The 17,013-nt window shown below is 47.6% G+C and overlaps 1 protein-coding gene and 1 pseudogene across 1 annotated transcript; both read left to right on the forward strand.

Annotated features, from left to right (window-relative positions):
- The first annotated feature begins 1,270 nt into the window (after window positions 1-1,270).
- Window positions 1,271-3,513, forward strand: LOC123107636 (probable cytokinin riboside 5'-monophosphate phosphoribohydrolase LOGL9). The gene is made up of 6 exons (XM_044529599.1): window positions 1,271-1,591; window positions 1,689-1,786; window positions 2,006-2,036; window positions 2,197-2,367; window positions 2,446-2,589; window positions 3,082-3,513. The coding sequence occupies exons 1-6, from the start codon at window positions 1,400-1,402 to the stop codon at window positions 3,184-3,186; spliced, it is 741 nt and encodes a 246-aa protein (XP_044385534.1). The 5' UTR covers window positions 1,271-1,399; the 3' UTR covers window positions 3,187-3,513.
- Window positions 3,514-11,719: 8,206 nt separating this feature from the next.
- Window positions 11,720-14,359, forward strand: LOC123101528 (uncharacterized; annotated as a pseudogene).
- The last annotated feature ends 2,654 nt before the right edge of the window (window positions 14,360-17,013 follow it).

The following is a 17,013-nucleotide window of genomic DNA, read 5'->3' on the forward strand; positions in this document are numbered from 1 at the left end:
CATGACCTTTTTCTGAAACATTGAAATGTTTGGTAACTAAAAGAAATGTTTATTAAATTGGTTTTAACACGGGTAGAATAAATAAATTTCTATTAGTATTCACATATTATACTGATGCACTTTTTTGAAACTATTTAATATTTTGAAGTTTATTTAAATATATCAGAAATAATTCAAATTTGTGTAATTATTAACAAAATGTATTTACAAAAAAAGTGGGAGCACAGAAATGTCACTAACAATGACTTTTTGAAATGTCGTTTGAATAACTGGAATTTTTTGAATCAAAAACCATGAAATGTTTGTGAAAAATAATTTGAAGACATCTCATTTTTTTTCACAAACTAAAAAAATTGTTGGATAGATCAAATATATTCTAAAATACATGTAAAAAACAGATAATGGAATCCAAACTATATGAGAAGTACTTGCTGGTGTATTGCCTCACCTGGTGAGCTGGAGCCACCTGATTGATCAAGCCCATTCCACCACATAGCAAAGCTTCTAGAAACGATTTTGCGACCAAATTAACCGAGCCAAGGAAGGCCAGAACGGTTCAATCATATGGGTTCCAAACGAACTCACATCCTCTGCATACAGAACTGCTACTACTACAAAGACCACAAAAGTAAATCCTCGCAAGTGACGTGACACAGTTTACAATTTCGTCCTCTTTTTATCTTCTGGATTTTGACCAGGGAATTGAATTACTAAGATCAAATTAGGATATACTACTAATAACTCCAGTTGACAGGAATAGCATGGGCAGGGCACCATCCCATCTACACATCGAGCAGTTCGAGCAGTTTCACAGATTAGTTAAGAACTGGATGGATGGACCAGAGTACGCTGTAGATAACTAGTCCTACCACTTGGCTACACGCTATGCATGCCTGGACGGACGGCGAGTTGAACTATCAACGCGTATAGTCAAGTCACTGGAGTAGGAGTACTGGTACGGGAGGCAGGCAGCTCAGCTAGGTCATAACAGCTACTCCTAGTAGCTGCGAGGAAGCAAAAGCTAGCTACGACGTACCCTCCCTGATTGGACGGGCGGCCGGGGTAGCATTTTGGACCGACCGGGGGTCATGCATAGCATCGGTACGTACCCCACGTATATACACATGCTGGTTCGATCGTTCAGAGAGTTAACTGCGGTAAAAGAAACACATGTGCTCCAGTCCGTAGGGTACCATTCGTCACGAACTCCTGTTCCCGCTAGCTCCCACGCCATCATATATACCCATCCACCCGTCTGCCCTGCCGGCACCCGCCTTGAAGCTTCCTTGCTACAACAAGTCGCCACCAGCAGTCCACAGTCCACGCGCGAGAGCGCACGGCACCACAACTGTTTACCTTCCTTTCCGCGGCAGTCGGCAGCTAAAGCTAGCCAGGAGGCATGCAGGGCGGCGACGGAGGGATGGAGGAGACACCGGCGGCGGCCAAGAACCGCGGCGGCGGTGTTGGTGAGGGCGCCGCCGTGGAGGTGCAGGAGGGGCCTCGGTTCCGGCGGGTGTGCGTGTTCTGCGGGAGCAGCTCCGGGAAGCGCAGCAGCTATCGCGACGCCGCCGTCGAGCTCGGCAAGGAGCTGGTACGTAACCGATCTAGTTGATTACACACGTTTTTTGTACTATCATGTTTAGTTAGTTAGTTAGGTAAGCATGTCGGGCACGCCTGTGTGGTGGCAGGTTGCTCGTGGGATGGATCTGGTGTACGGCGGGGGCAGCCTGGGGCTCATGGGGGAGGTGTCAGAGGCCGTCCACAAGGGCGGCGGCCACGTCATCGGGTGAGTCGATCCGTGCATACGCACCCTCTTGCATTATTGGACTCGTCGTCTGCCTTTTCTCTCTCTTATTCTACTCGAAGTGCTGTAGCCACCTTTCTGTCGACACTGAAGTTTCTCCAACTGGCCTAATTAACAGTATCAAAAATTTTAAAAAAATTAACAGTATCCATGTCCAAGTTGCTCACCGGCGGTCACGTTCTGCTTTTCTTTGATGTGCAGCATCATACCTACCACTCTCATGGGCAAGGAGGTACGTACGTTGGAGACGATCGAGATCGATCGATCGACACCATACCCCAACCACCGGACAGGAGGAGACCATGCATGCAATTGCGGCGTAGCCGTAGCTTGTGCTAATGTAGTACTGTACTAACAAACTAGTACTAATTCATGCATGCAAAATGGAACAGATCACCGGGGTGACGGTGGGGGAGGTGGTGGCGGTGTCGGGGATGCACGAGCGGAAGGCGGCCATGGCGCGCAACGCCGACGCCTTCATCGCGCTGCCCGGCGGCTACGGCACCCTGGACGAGCTGCTCGAGGTCATTGCCTGGGCGCAGCTCGGCATCCACACCAAGCCAGTTAAGCTCATCAAATAACTGGCCTTAGCTGCTCTAGTTACTTAGTTAGCTCTGCTAATGGCGGATGGATGGGTGCAGGTGGGGCTGCTGAACGTGGATGGGTACTACGACTTCCTGCTGGCCTTCATCGACAAGGCCGTGGACGACGGCTTCATCAGGCCATCCCAACGCCACATCTTCGTCAGCGCGCCCGACGCCAGGGACCTCGTCCGCAAGCTCGAGGTACTGTAAAAACTGTAATCACGCACCTTCCTTCGTCCTGCCACCTTCTTGCATGCATGCATGACTAGCTAGCTAGCTTGGTCCGTCCGGTCCATGCATCCACCCTCCAATCCAAAAAGAAAAAAGAACTTAACTTGTCCGGGTCTCCGTCGGCTCCGTGTGCACGACGGCATCTGCGAGCTTCTTCCGGCCTACTACTAGCTACTTCTACTCTCTGATTAGTCGCCCTAGCTAGGTTGCTTGCTACGTGTCGAGTTGATAGTTGAACTCTCTTTCTCCATCAGTTGGGTGCTGATCAAAAGTTGCCATGCATGATTGCTCAGTGTCAGTGTGTATGTACTCTGGCAGAGCTGGTCTTCGTTTGCTTAGGTAGTAGTAGAAAAATCGTTTGAGTTAGCTAGTGGGCGGTCATAATTTTGATTCAGAATAGTTGATTAATCTTAATAGATTTTTTGATGTGATTAACTGATAATGTTCGCGTGCCGCGCTCAGGAGTACGTGGCGGTGGAGGAGGAGGACCCGGCGACGCCCAAGCTGCGGTGGGAGATCGAGCAGGCCGGCTACAAGGCCACGCTCCAGGCAGGGATCGCCCGCTGATCCATCGACGCTTGCTTAATTTATTATTACACTAGTCACCTACTACTACTGTATGGGACCAATTGGTTACTGGCCCGCGCCGCTAGTTGTTAGTTAATTAGTTTATTAGTACCATCACACGTACTACGCCATGCATTCATGCATGTAGCACGGACGGAGGAACGGGATATTCTATTCCTCTTTGGTGCATACATGCATGCATTCCCGCGTGTTAAACTTCCAACACGTTCCAGTTTGTGCCTGCTGCTTACTTAGTCCTGTAGGCTGACGTACGGAAGTGTGTAACAGTGTTGCATCTATTTTGATTATGTGTAGGTGGCTGCAACAGTGGTGCGTATGGTTCATGGCATGATTAATCATACTTAAGTGTATTTTGTCTAGATTATTTGTGCACACTACTGGAAATTAACTGCACGCTGACGGCTTGGCTCTTGGCCGAGGACCAAACAACGGGCGCTGAGTTTAGTCCCCTTTACCTAAGGACGAGCGGCAGGAACGGTTTAATAGTCAGATAGTTCAGAAGCAGTAAACTTCTATCTTCATTACATTTTTATTAAGAATATGGACTGTCACTATAAATCTTTACCTGTTCCGGGCAGAGAAGGTCCATGGTGACAGTCCATATTCCTAAAAATAATGACGGATGCTGACGCTTTTTATTAATCTGGTTAATTTTTAAAAACAATCATATGTGTGAGAGCAATGGTCCAACCGTTTAAATCCACGGAAAATCATACGACGCTGGAAATCGCTCCCTTAGGTTGCGATAAATGTTTGGGCGTGTTTCGAAGAAGCCTCACCCGAGGCTGCTTGTAAATTGCACCATCTCTGAGGTAGTATCTGGGTATTGAGAGAAAACGTGTCCGGTTTGTGAAGGAAACGCGGGCCATGTTGCTCTATTGGACTTCAAACTTTTCATCCTCTCAAAGGAGACCATCACAAGACATGTGACATGCCACTGCATTATTCGGAACTGCCTACAATATTTGAGACATTTATTGCATTGTTAGGGTTTCAGCGCTGGGAATTATAGATCTGCATGGCGGACACATGAAATCATGCCGGGAAGCGGCATGTAAGATCTTATATGATGTCTTCGTGACATGCGTAGGCCTTGTGCGGACAAGGGAGGGGCAGGCCCCACCATGGGGGGGGGGGGACGAAATTTCCTTAGCGACATGCCTCATCCAACCGTTTAAATCCTCAGGAAAATCGTATGTTGTCAGAAATCCTCGGGAGCTAGCACAGTGTCATCACATGGCCCATGTAGGATGTGGTAAAAGTTTGGGCGCGTTTCGAAGAAGCCTCACCTGAGACCGCTTGTAAACTGTACCATCTCTGAGGTAGTCTCTGGGTATCGAGAGGAATGTGTCCGATTTGTGAAGGAAGTGCGGATCCTGTTGCTCCGTTGGACTCGAAACTTCTCGTGCTCTCAAAGGAGGCCATTGCATGACACATGCCAGGCCCCTGCAACTTTCGGTCCCACTGCAATATTGATATATTTGTTGCATTGCTAGGGTTTCGGTGCCGGAAATTGCAGCTCTGCAATATTTGAGATAACTTTATTACGGTTATATCTGTTTTTGCTACAGGGATACATGAAAAAGAGGCATAAATGATGCTGACTATTAATCTTTGCCAAGAGCCCCACTCGGCAAGGTTACCCTTTCCGAGAGCCACTGCTTGTAAAAGTGATAACCTAGATCTAGGTTTGGGGGATCTTTTTTGAGTGCCCCACCGACAGGCACTTGGGGAAAGGCAGCGCGGGATACTTAAGTGAAATTCCTCGTGCGCTCTCTCCTCATTCACACGCGCGGGAGATCTTTTGCCTCCTCCTCGATCTGCCGGAGCCCCCTCGGTCGGCCCCGCTGCCACCACCTCCTCCGCCCGCCGCCCCCGCTCGGTGGGCCTCCTCCTCCTCTGTCCGACCTCCACCATAGCCCCCGTCGGCCCCACTCCACTGGCCGCCTCCTCCTCCGGCCGACCTCCACCGCCCCCCTCCTCGGCCGCCCCCATTTGTGAGCTTTGTTGTTGTTGTTGTTGTTGTTGTTGTTGTTGTTGTTGTTGTTGTTGTTGTTGTTGTTGTTGTTGTTGTTGTTGTTGTTGTTGTTGTTGTTGTTGTTGTTGTTGTTGTTGTTTTTAGTAGTTTTTATTGGTTTATTTTGTAGTAGTGTCAACTAGATGTGGTAGTTTTTGTAGTAGTTTTAGTTATGGAGTAGTTTAATTTTGTAGTAGTTTTTTACTTAGTCTATTAAATTTTCTAGTGGATTTTCTGTATGTTGCATGTGTCTTGACTTCAAGTCCGATAGTTCGATAGAAGTGAGCGAGTGTCCACCATATTTGATAGATGAGAGATCATTTCAGATGAATGGTACCGACCGTGGTCGTAGGGGGGCGCTCTTCCTCTACTCTGAAGGAAATATGCCCTAGAGGCAATAATAAATTTATTATTTATTTCCTCATATCATGATAAATGTTTATTATTCAAGCTAGAACTGTATTAACCGGAAACATAATACATATGTGAATACATAGACAAACATAGTGTCACTAGTATGCCTCTACTTGACTAGCTCGTTGATCAAAGATGGTTGAGTTTCCTAGCCATAGACACGATTTGTCATTTGATTAACGGGATCACATCATTAGGAGAATGATGTGATTGACATGACCCATTCCGTTAGCTTAGCACTTGATCATTTAGTTTACTGCTATTGCTTTCTTCATGACTTATACATGTCCTATGACTATGAGATTATGCAACTCCCGAATACCGGAAGAACACTTTGTGTGCTACCAAACATCACAACGTAACTGGGTGATTATAAAGATGCTCTACAGGTGTCTCCGATGGTGTTCGTTGAGTTGGCATAGATCAAGAATAGGATTTGTCACTCCGATTATCGGAGTGGTATCTCTGGGCCCTCTCGGTAATGCACATCACTACAAGCCTTGCAAGCAATGTGACTAATGAGTTAGTTACAGGATGATGCATTGCGGAACGAGTAAAGAGACTTACTGGTAACGAGATTGAACTAGGTATATGGATATCGATGATCGAATCTCGGGCAAGTAACATACCGATGGACAAAGGGAATAACGTATGTTGTCATTACGGTTTGACTGATAAAGATCTTCGTAGAATATGTAGGAACCAATATGAGCATCCAGGTTCCGCTATTGGTTATTGACCAGAGACGTGTCTCGGTCATGTCTACATAGTTCTCGAACCCATAGGATCCACACGCTTAAAGTTCTGTAACGATCGGTATTATGAGTTTTTGTGTTTTGATATACCTAAGGTAGTTCGGAGTCCCGGATATGATCACGGACATGACGAGGAGTCTCGAAATAGTCGACACACAAAGATCGATATATTGGACGACTATGTTCGGACACCGGAAGTGTTTCGGGAGGTTTCAGACATATACCGGAGTACCGGGGGGTTACCGGAACCCCCGGGAAATATTGGGCCTAATGGGCCCTAGTGGGAGAAGAGGAGGGGCGGCCAGGGCGGCCGCGCCCCCTCCCCCTCTAGTCCGAATTGGACAAGGAAGTGGGGCGGCGCCTCCCTTTCCTTCTCTCCTTCTCTTCCTTCCTTCTCCTCTCCTACTCCTACTTGGAAGGGGGGAGTCCTACTCCCGGTGGGAGTATGACTCCTCATGGGGCGCGCCATAGGAGGCCGGCCCCCTCCCCCTCCTCCACTCCTTTATATACGGGGAGGGGGGCACCCCTTGGAGACACAACAATTGATCATTGATCTCTTAGCCGTGTGCGGTGCTCCCCTCCACCATGATCCACCTCAGTCATATCGTAGCGGTGCTTAGGCGAAGCCCTGCGTCGGTAGCTTCATCAAAACCGTCACCACACCGTCATGCTGACGAAGCTATTCCCGAAAGCTCTACTGGATCGTGAATTCGCGGGACGTCACCGAGCTGAACGTGTGCTGAACGCGGAGATGCCGTACGTTCAGTACTGAGAATCGGTAGATTGTGAAGACGTACGACTACATCAACCGCGTTGTCATAATGCTTCCGCTTACGGTCTACGAGAGTACGTAGACGATACTCTCCCCTCTCGTTGCTATGCATCATCATGATCTTGCGTGTGCGTAGGATTTTTTTTTAAAATTACTACGTTCCCCAACAGTGGCATCCGAGCCAGGTTTATCCGTAGATGTTATATACACGAGTAGAACACAAGTGAATTGTGGGCGATACAAGTCATACTGCTTACCAACATGTCATACTTTGGTTCAGCGGTATTGTTGGATGAAGCCGCCCGGACCGACATTACGCGTACCTTACACGAGACTGGTTCTATCGACGTGCTTTGCACACATGTGGCTGGCGGGTGTCAATTTCTCCAACTTTAGTTGAACCGAGTGTGACTACGCCCCTTGTTAAAGGTTAAAACAACACTAACTTGGTTAAAGCATAACTATCAAATTAGATGTGGTAGTTTTTGTAGTAGTTTTAGTTATGTAGTAGTTTAATTTTGTAGTAGTTTTTTACTTAGTCTATTAAGTTTTCTAGTGGATTTTGTGTATGTGGCATGTGTCTTGACTTCAAGTCCGATAGTTCGATAGAAGTGAGCGAGTGTCCACCATATTTGACAGATGAGAGATCATTTCAGAGGAATGGTACCGACTATGGTCGTAGGGGGCCGCTCTTCCTCTACTCCTCCTCTGAGATCTTGTTAAGCAGAAGGTGCAAAGAAATAGCGACCATCACCGACAGTCGATGAAAGCCATTCTTGGAGAAAGAAATCGACATTTGACGTCGACGACCTATTTGGGCGAGTTCATCATATCATACCATGGTTAAGCACTATGGGCTCGCCCAACTAGACCTTCAACAAAAGTCGAAATACCTGTCAGAGAGTGTCCACCATATTTACAACCACCTGAGAGATGAGAGTTGCAAGAGACGTCCCCGAAGGAAAGCAAATCGGTTTTTGACGATGATGGTCGATCTAGGTGAGTTCGTCAAGTGTTACCTTGATAACGCATGATGGGCTCACCCAACTCAACTATCACCAAAAGTCGAAATACCCATGAGAGAGTGTCCACCATATATACAACCATATATAAGAGAGATGAAAGTTGTAAGAAATGTTCCCAAAGGAAAAAAAACTACTTTTAATGATGACTTCCCGGATGGTCTGATATGCAATTTGCACTTTCAATTCTTGTTCTTCCTAGGCTGTTGGGGTGTGATATTTTTATTTTCATATGGGAAGTATTTGAGAGCACAATCCTTGGGTATTTCCTAATTGAAAAAGTGGACAATGTGATTACGATATTGTTAAGCTAGTTATATCTAATAGCTAAAGCAACAAGGAGTCAAGAAGTTAATATGGTGACCGTGCTAACTTCTTGACTCTGTAGTGCTTAAGCTATCAGACATAACTAGCTTAGCAATATCATAATTACATTGTCCAGTTTTTCAATAGGGAATACCCAAAGGTTATGCTCTCAATCACTTTCCATGTGAAGATACAAGTATCACTATCCAGCTACCTCAGAAAAATAAGAATTGCAAGTTCGGTATTCGCATATCAAGGATGGAAGAAGATAACAATTCATAACTTGACGGCTTTCGGGTTCTTTATTTACTAAAGAACTCGAAAACTAGCAAGTTATGCATGGCTCTCTTCTTTGATTTCAGCAACATCGGAGTAGACTAGAAGTATTATTTGATGTTTGATTCTTATATTATTTTTTCATCATGTGTTGAAAGGTGTTAGCACTGATTGATCTCGCGGTTATGGCTTCCTTCGATGATGCAGCTTCCGTTAGGTCAACTCCACGGTCAAGGAGAAGCACGCCAGTGAGGACCCTTGGCGGCGCTCATTCAGGAGAACCCCTAGTTTTTTTTTGCGAGTAGGAGAACCCCTAGCTGATCCTACTAAAGTATTTTATGCATTTGGTCAAGAAGAATCCGCTCACTAAGCAGAGTGTGGGCCCCATGTAAGGAGAGTGACGGCCGGTTGTAGATGCTCTTGCCAAGGTCAGCACCTTCTATCCTTTTATGTTTCTCCTACGTACTTCTTTCCAATTCGGCATGTGATGCAACTTCTCGAGCATGTCACTGACTGCTGTGTACGTGCATATGCATGACCAAAAATACGTTCTCATGTATGAATTTTGTGTTGTGGTATTATAGACTTTTCGCTGGGTTCATAGAAAATAAGTTGAAGGGATAGAGGCTGAAAAGAATTGGATGGCTTATTTTGACTGGGCTTATTTTCACCGTGGCTCTTGCATAAGCTAGAGGTGAAAAGAACTGGCCCTTAGTGCTAGTTTAGGGCCTCTTTGATTCGCAGGATTGTCAAAATGAAGGAATATGACAAATGCAGGAATAGGATGGCATGTCCCATAGTATCCTGCAGAATCTGAAAGAATGTTTGATAGCGCGGGAAAATCAAAGAAATTATACAAAGAGGTTTGAGTGGATGGAAATTTTCCTCCAAAATGTAGTACAAATGGATCCTATGGAAAAATTCCTAAGGATGTCAATCCTACGAATCAAACAAGCATCACAGGAAAAATTTCTAAGGGTTCAAATCCTCCAAAAATCCTATACAATTTTTTTGAATCAAAGGAGCCCTTAGTGTTTTTTTTTTGCGGGGGTAGCGCTAGTTTAGTTAGTTTGATACCCTGTTGCCGTTGGGTGTGTGTGTGCTGGATGAACTGGAACAAGGGCGTCGATCCGGCGTTGTGTTGCTGTACGGACTACGGGGTGGAGCGTTCACTCGAGACAAAACGCAGCAATGAGCAGCTAGCTGTCGCGAGTACAGCACCGACGCGACGGCCGGCGTACGTGCTTGTTTCTTTCAGAATGCATTTCCCCTCGGCCCTTTACTTCTTCCGGCCGGCGCCAGCTCCTTCTCCTTCTGTGCCCGCCTCCAGAGCTCTTTAGTTCACTGTCGCTGCTGCATGCGCTCCCCTCCGGTCCAGTCCAGCCGGCCAGTAGCTAGCTCGCTCACTAGCCGTAGCGTCTTAATTCCGAGCTTGCAGCCCCCCCTTGGCTCTTCACTGCATCCTGTCCTGCCCCTGCGCGCATTGCATGCTGCCGCGGCGGCAGCAGCAGCCTAGCAGCACCGTGCCGTCGCCGCATTACTTCACCACCGGCTACTGACGTAGGAGTACGCTCGTTCGCCATGGTGGCAATCATGGCGCCCCAGGCCCTGTCCTGTCGAATTCAAGCAGCCGGGCAGACGGAACGTAGCGGGATGGGCGGGGGCGATGGGATTGATGATGACATAGCGCCCGTTAGCTCTAAGCTCTTGGCCGGCCGGCCGGCCGATCGAACGCGCCATTACGTACTCGACCAGATCAGCCCGCACGTCCTCTAGTAGATGGCTAAGCTGTGGTTTCCTGGCTAGCTACTGATCGACGCAGCGTCACTCACGCGGGTCCGTCCGGATCACTCGGTCGGTCTACAGCGTGTGGGCCGTTTACTGTCCTCCTGATCTCCGCCGGCCGCCCCAGATTTGCGCGCGCCCAGCCGCTGTGCTCGCCGCTGTTGCGCGAGGACGACGACGGTGAAAGCACCTGCACGCCTACGTATGCATCGGGAAAAGTGCGTACAGCGGCGTGGCGTGGTGGCGGGGCAGAAATCACAGATTTGACCTGAGGCAGAAATCAAATCACAAACTGACCTGTTTAGGAAAAAATTTCACTCTGCTGACCCTTTGGTGTGGCGCCCGACAGCTGGGCGCCGCACCCTACTGTGCAGCGCCTTTCCCTTAGGCGTCGCACATCCTGCCAGCGTGGCAGCCCTGGTCCAGTTGCGGCCCCACACGCACCTGTGCAGCGCCTAAGAGCTAGGCGCCACACTTTGACGTGCCGCGCCTAGCCTTTGGGCGCTGCACAGTGACTTAAGCGCGGCCGCCCCAGCCCGACCAGACAGTTCTTCATCTCTCCGCTCTCTGGACAGAGAGCAGCGGCGGCGGCGGCGCCCCCATCTAATCCCCCTACATCCCTCTCAGATCTGAAGATTTGATCCGTGGATTCGATCCCCAAACCATCCTACTAGGTAAACTCTTCTCTTCTCTTTCTTTTGCTCCGTAAATTTGTTGCCATTCTAGAGATTTGTCCATGATTTGATGGAACCCTTGATTTGTTTGGTTTGCTCGATTTAGGATGTGTATTCATATTGGTAGTACCGTAGTGTTATTTATTAGTTCACAATATATGATTCTTGTTATTGAAACCCTAGATTGTTTAGTTTTTTTAGATATATATGAGATGCCTATTTTTATAGATAACTATGAGATGTTGATTTTTGTAGACATATATGAGAAGTTTGTTTAGATATATATTAGATGTTCAGTTTATTTCAAATATTAGATGTTGAGTTTATTTGAAATATTAGATGTTTAGTTTATTTGAACACATATGACATATTCATTGTGTGAGAAGGAGATGTTGAGATTCTTGTAGTTGAACACATGTTATATGTTTAGTGTATACCGATATTTGAGATGAAGATGAACTTTTATATGTTTATTGTTTGAAATTGTAAGGATGGTTTGGCTTCTGGACGACGTCTACGACGTGCAACACCGGGCCTACATGATGCGCGAGAAGGATAAGGTAATAATGAGTAATCTAAATATTTTGCAAATTTGCCTTTAGTTGAAATTTACATGCCCTAAGATTTGTCATTACTTGTTTTTTGCAGAAGCTTGAACCTCTGAAGATTCGGTATCACGGGGTCTCTGGTCCTGCCATGCCTTACGATGAGCGGTACACACCGTACATCAAGCAGGCAGGACTACTCCCGTGGATTCTATTGGTCAGCCGGTCCACGCCGAATCTGAACGCTCCACTGGTGTCCGCTCTTGTTGATCGGTGGAGGCCAGAGACCCACAGTTTTCATCTTCGGACCGGGGAGATGACCGTGACGCTCGAGGATGTCTCATTGATCACCGGTCTTGCTATCGACGGGAGGCCTCTATGTATGAGCACCGATTCTGATGGGTGGCGCGAGCAGATGATTGCTCTTATCGGTATGGCTCCTACCGAGGCTGAGGATGATGTAGAGGAGGGAGAAGAGAAGAAGAAGAGGGAAAGGAAGGCAGCCGGAGCTGCTTTCACGTGGATTCAAAATAACTTTGCGACGTGCCCTCCGGATGCAACTGATGATGTGATCCAGACACATGCTCGTGTGTATATGTGGTACATTGTGTCGAGGACTTTGTTTCTTGACTCCACTGGCAAGAACGCTCCATGGATGTGGCTGAAGGCGTTGACCGTCTTCGATAGCAAATGGAGCTGGGGTTCAGCGACTCTTGCCTACTTGTACCGACAGGTAGTTGGTCTGTTTTGTGATCAACTCATTTATTCATTAGCAATGCAAGCTTGCTGTCAAGTTAACATTGTTTTTCTTTCATATGTAGCTGGATGATGCGTGTTGCAGGATCACACCTAGTGCAGGCATTGGTGGTAATCTGCTTCTACTTTCTGTATGGAGCTGGGAGCGTCTGTCTGTTGGACGCCCGAAGAGCGTCAGATTTGATCCTTGGTATGCAGATGAACATGACGAATTACGGCGCCCCACGTGGGCTTACAAGTGGGATATCGTTTCCGAGATGACGAACGATGTCAATCTCATGTACCGAAAGTACATTGCCGAGTTGGACACGATTACGCCTGAGCAGGTAAGGAGGTCATTAATTTAGTCCTTTCTCATGCTTGCTTGAAAAATAGTTATCAAATTTGCATTATTGCCCTGTTTCATAGGTGGAATGGCAGCCATATGGCGCGGGTGAGAGCTTGGGGTACACCGCGGAGTTCCGCCTCAACCCGATGTGCTTGCGGGATAAGGATCTCTGGCTTATGCGATGCCCACTGATATGCAACTGGGCGGTTGAGTTTCATTTACCGCATCGCGTGTATCGTCAGTTTGGTCTTTTCCAGCCTCACCCGCCGGATTGGGTGGACACGGATAAAGCACTTCATAGGTAAGAGAGCATGTGTGCGTATTGTCTAATCATCGGGACTCCTTTTGATTGTGCTAATGTTTGGTTTTATAACACGCAGGTTGGACAGGAGAAGGCAACGGAAGATAAAGGACTGGGCCAAGCATCATTCTGCGTATGTTACCCGCTTCCAGCTTTGTGTGGAGCAAGCTCGTAGCACTGCACGCGCCCCGCTTCGTGAGCACAACTCACTTGCTTTTGATAACTACGTACGATGGTTTATTGGAACTACTCGAGTTGAGATATGCCCGCCGGCATATAATGAGGATATTCTTGAAGAACCCGTAAACTTTGAGGGTCTAGCAAAGGGGAAGTACAACAGAGATGTCAGGCTAGGGCAAGGAGTCCCTGCTGTTCCGGTGATTAACTATGTGGTAAAGTGTTCCCCTCTTTACTTTCCTGTTAACCGTATTACACATGTTTGAATGGCTAACGCATTCATTTTTTCTCATCCGCAGCGCACCGAGATCATGAAAGCAGCTGATGAGAGCCAGTCTATTCTGGAGAAGACACCGGTTGGAACTGGCAATGATGATGGTTCACTACGAGCATTCCTCAAGGTACATATCGCATTCACTATGAGAGCCAGTCTATGTTGCGAAGTTTGATATCTTACACACTTGTTCATGTTACAGCGTCAGGCCAAGAAGTTAAGGCGGTTATCGAACCTTCTCGGTTGCCGTGATCCTGAATATGATGAACCATCTGCCTCTAGGTCTGGTACACCATCAGACCCCGCACCTCACCATGAGGGGGACGATGTGAGTTCCTCATATGCTTATATGGATGATGAGGGTGGGATCACCCAAGAGGTATGACTAATCCTTTAGATGTGATTCTCACTTGATTACGACATCGGCCTTCACCATATTGTTTCGTTGTGTGATAGGGCGATGAGCTTGATGATGACATGACTTTGGCGGACGCTCAAGATCGGTCCGCATATGTGTTCAAGCCTAGGTAGCCCAGACGCCGGTACACGCCCAACGACTATGACAACATAGGCAACCCAAAGGTGGTCGTAGGGACCTCGCGGATGGCTAGCTTGGATGATGAGGCGGAGGAGGAGGCGGAGGCGGAGGCGGAGGCAGAGGAGGAAGTGCACGAAGAGGATCCTCGTGCTCCTAAGAAGAAGAAGCTTGCCTGCAGGCGTGCCACCAGGAACACGCGCGGAAGGCATTAGTGCTTGTTCATGTTAATTGTAGCCGTTTAATTAGGTTGACGAACTTGTGAGGTTATGTTATATGTTGGTGAACTCTTACTAGTGTGGTATTTGTGTTTGCGAACCTGAAGTAATGTTGAATTGTCTTAAATGATATGATGTTCAAGTTATTAGTTCTCTTTGCTTAGCATGTGCAGTTTACAGTATTTTTATTATGTGAGTGCTGCTGCAGGAGGCCAAAATGGCATCTGTTTCTGCAGTTTTGCTTATAGCAGCACTGCAGCGCCCAACATTTAGGCGCTGCACTGTACTGTGTGGCGCCCAACACTTGGGCGCTGCACTATATAGTGCAGCGCCCTGTCCTTAGGCGCTGCACTACTTCCATGACGATCCAGAGAGCCACAGTTGGCTTGCATCACATCCACAATACTTACAATGACTGCAGCATCACAACAATTTGAACAAACACAAATTTTAAGCCGACGAGTTCATAACTTAAGACAATTCAAACATTACTACGACATGGTTCACGACACATTCATTACAAATGACAAATGGCAGCTTGCCCTAGAAGATAGTTCACCAACATCTCACATGCCCTCACAACTTCATGACACATTCATTAGAAAATAGTTGACGACGAGTGCACCGAAGCGAAGTCCCTACTGAGTAGAGCGAGGCCATTTCCCCTTCTTGTCACGTGCCGAGTCCTCCTCTTGCGCCTCGCGAGCCTTTGCAAGCTTTCTTGCCCTCTCCTCCTCACGAGCAAGTTTCGCTTGGCGTGCCCTTTCCTCCTCTCGTTTCTTTCGCTCCATCCTCTCCTTCTGACGACGCTCTTCCTCCAAGCCTCTTCGAAACGATTCTTCGAACCGTCGTTGCCGCCTAAGACAATCTGCGTATTGGTCCTTTTTCACATCTTCTGGCACTTCAAGATCTATCCACGTGAAGTACTTGCATAGAGGAGGCGGTGACTGCATAAAAATTTGTTGTTAGTGTTGACACACATTTGAGAGTAACATTTTACTTCTCGAGCTTACCGGTGGTTGGTCATAGGCGTTAGTTGGAAGTGCACGATCATAAGCATAGTTCGGGCATACAAAATATCTCCGCCCTTCCGTCCATGCTTTCTTTCGGTCGGTGGACACCTTCACCTTGCAAACATCTCCACACCAACAAGGCGGGATGTTGGCATCTTTCTCCTTCACCTTGTCCAAAGATGCGTCCTCCCACTTGTTCGGCATGTCTTCTTGGTTAGCACACGGTGGCCTCGTCATGGAACCGGATGAAGCCATGCCTACAAAACCGAGAATTATTGGTCAACCCTAACCCCCACTTAACAATAACCACAACCCTAACACCAACATAACCCTAACACCAACAGCAAACACACATAACCCTAACCCTAGCATACTATGAAAATCTAACCATACCAAATTAGCAAAGAAACACAAATTTCCAAATCCTATCAAAAACTAGGGTTTCCCCCAAACTAGCAAGATTTGAGCAAATGTGACAATTCCTATGGATGAAAACGAGGGGATCGGAGGAGATTACCTTAAGGGAGGGGTTGGCTTCGAAATCCATGGTCAAATACTCCGGATCTGAGAAGGATTTGAGAGGGGGAGAGAGGAGGGCAGAGGGGAGGCACTGAGCTTCGGGTTTGTGTGGAGGGTGGGATGTGTGGGGTGGGGATGGGTGGGAGGGAGTTGGTGCAGCCTAATAAATGTCCAGGGGTGCAGCGCCTAAGGGAAAGGCGCCACACTACACAGTGCAGCGCCTCTCCTTTAGGTGCTGCACACCTGGACATTCCAGTCCAGAGAGCACCAGGAGCGTTCCAGTTGGTTTGGGTCGGGTGGGGGTGTGTGGGGTGGGGGTGGGAGGGGAGAGAGGGTGGGGCTAGCCCAAGTGGAACACAGACTGTGCAGCGCCCAAGAGCTAGGCGCTGCACATTACAGGTGTGTGGCGCCTAGCTCTTAGGCGCTGCACAGGTGCGTGTGGGCCCGCAACTGGACCAGGGTTGCCACGCTGGCAGGATGTGCGACACCTAAGAAAAGGGCGCTGCACAGTAGGGTGCGGTGCCCGGCTGTCGGGCGCCACACCAAAGGGTCAGCAGTGTGAAATTTTTTCGTGACTAGGTCAGTTTGTGATTTGATTTTTGCCTGAGGTCAGATATGTGATTTCTGCCTGGTGGCGGTACGTGTACGATCTACCGCGGAATGGCAGGAACTGTAGTTGGGTGAATATTTCTGTCGATTGTGTGTTCGTCATCTTGTTGGCCAGCTGTGTGTGCGCGCGATTGTACGTGCCATTTCTACTAGCTTGCTACAGAGTAGGCTAGGAGTACTGGCGGTCAGTGGCGAACCCAGGAATTGAAGCTAGTTGGGCGAACATTTGATGGCTAATTCTTTTGGGGTACAAATGCAACTCTATTCAACCAAAACTCATAGCATTCAACAACAAAAGAATAAAGAGACTCTTAAAAACTACTCCCTTCGTTTTTATATATAAGTCTTTCTAGGAATTTCAATATAGACTATATACAAAGCAAAATGAGTGAATCTATACTCTAAACTATTATATATATGTATCTGCAAGTAGTCCGTATTGAAATCTCTAAAAAAACTTATATTTAGGAACGGATACGATCCGACGTATCGGTGCGGCTTTGCTTGAAC

The sequence above is a fragment of the Triticum aestivum genome, chromosome 5A (genome assembly GCF_018294505.1).
Source record: "Triticum aestivum cultivar Chinese Spring chromosome 5A, IWGSC CS RefSeq v2.1, whole genome shotgun sequence".
In the NCBI taxonomy this organism is placed as follows: Eukaryota; Viridiplantae; Streptophyta; class Magnoliopsida; order Poales; family Poaceae; genus Triticum; species Triticum aestivum.

What these genes read in the sequence shown, in the direction of transcription:
- LOC123107636 (XM_044529599.1), top strand. Translation starts at nt 1,400, where the DNA reads ATGCAGGGCGGCGACGGAGGGATGGAGGAGACACCGGCGGCGGCCAAG. An exon ending in TCGAGCTCGGCAAGGAGCTG is followed by an intron (nt 1,592 to 1,688) that starts GTACGTAACCGA and finishes GTGTGGTGGCAG; the next exon opens with GTTGCTCGTGGGATGGATCT. An exon ending in GGCGGCGGCCACGTCATCGG is followed by an intron (nt 1,787 to 2,005) that starts GTGAGTCGATCC and finishes TTTGATGTGCAG; the next exon opens with CATCATACCTACCACTCTCA.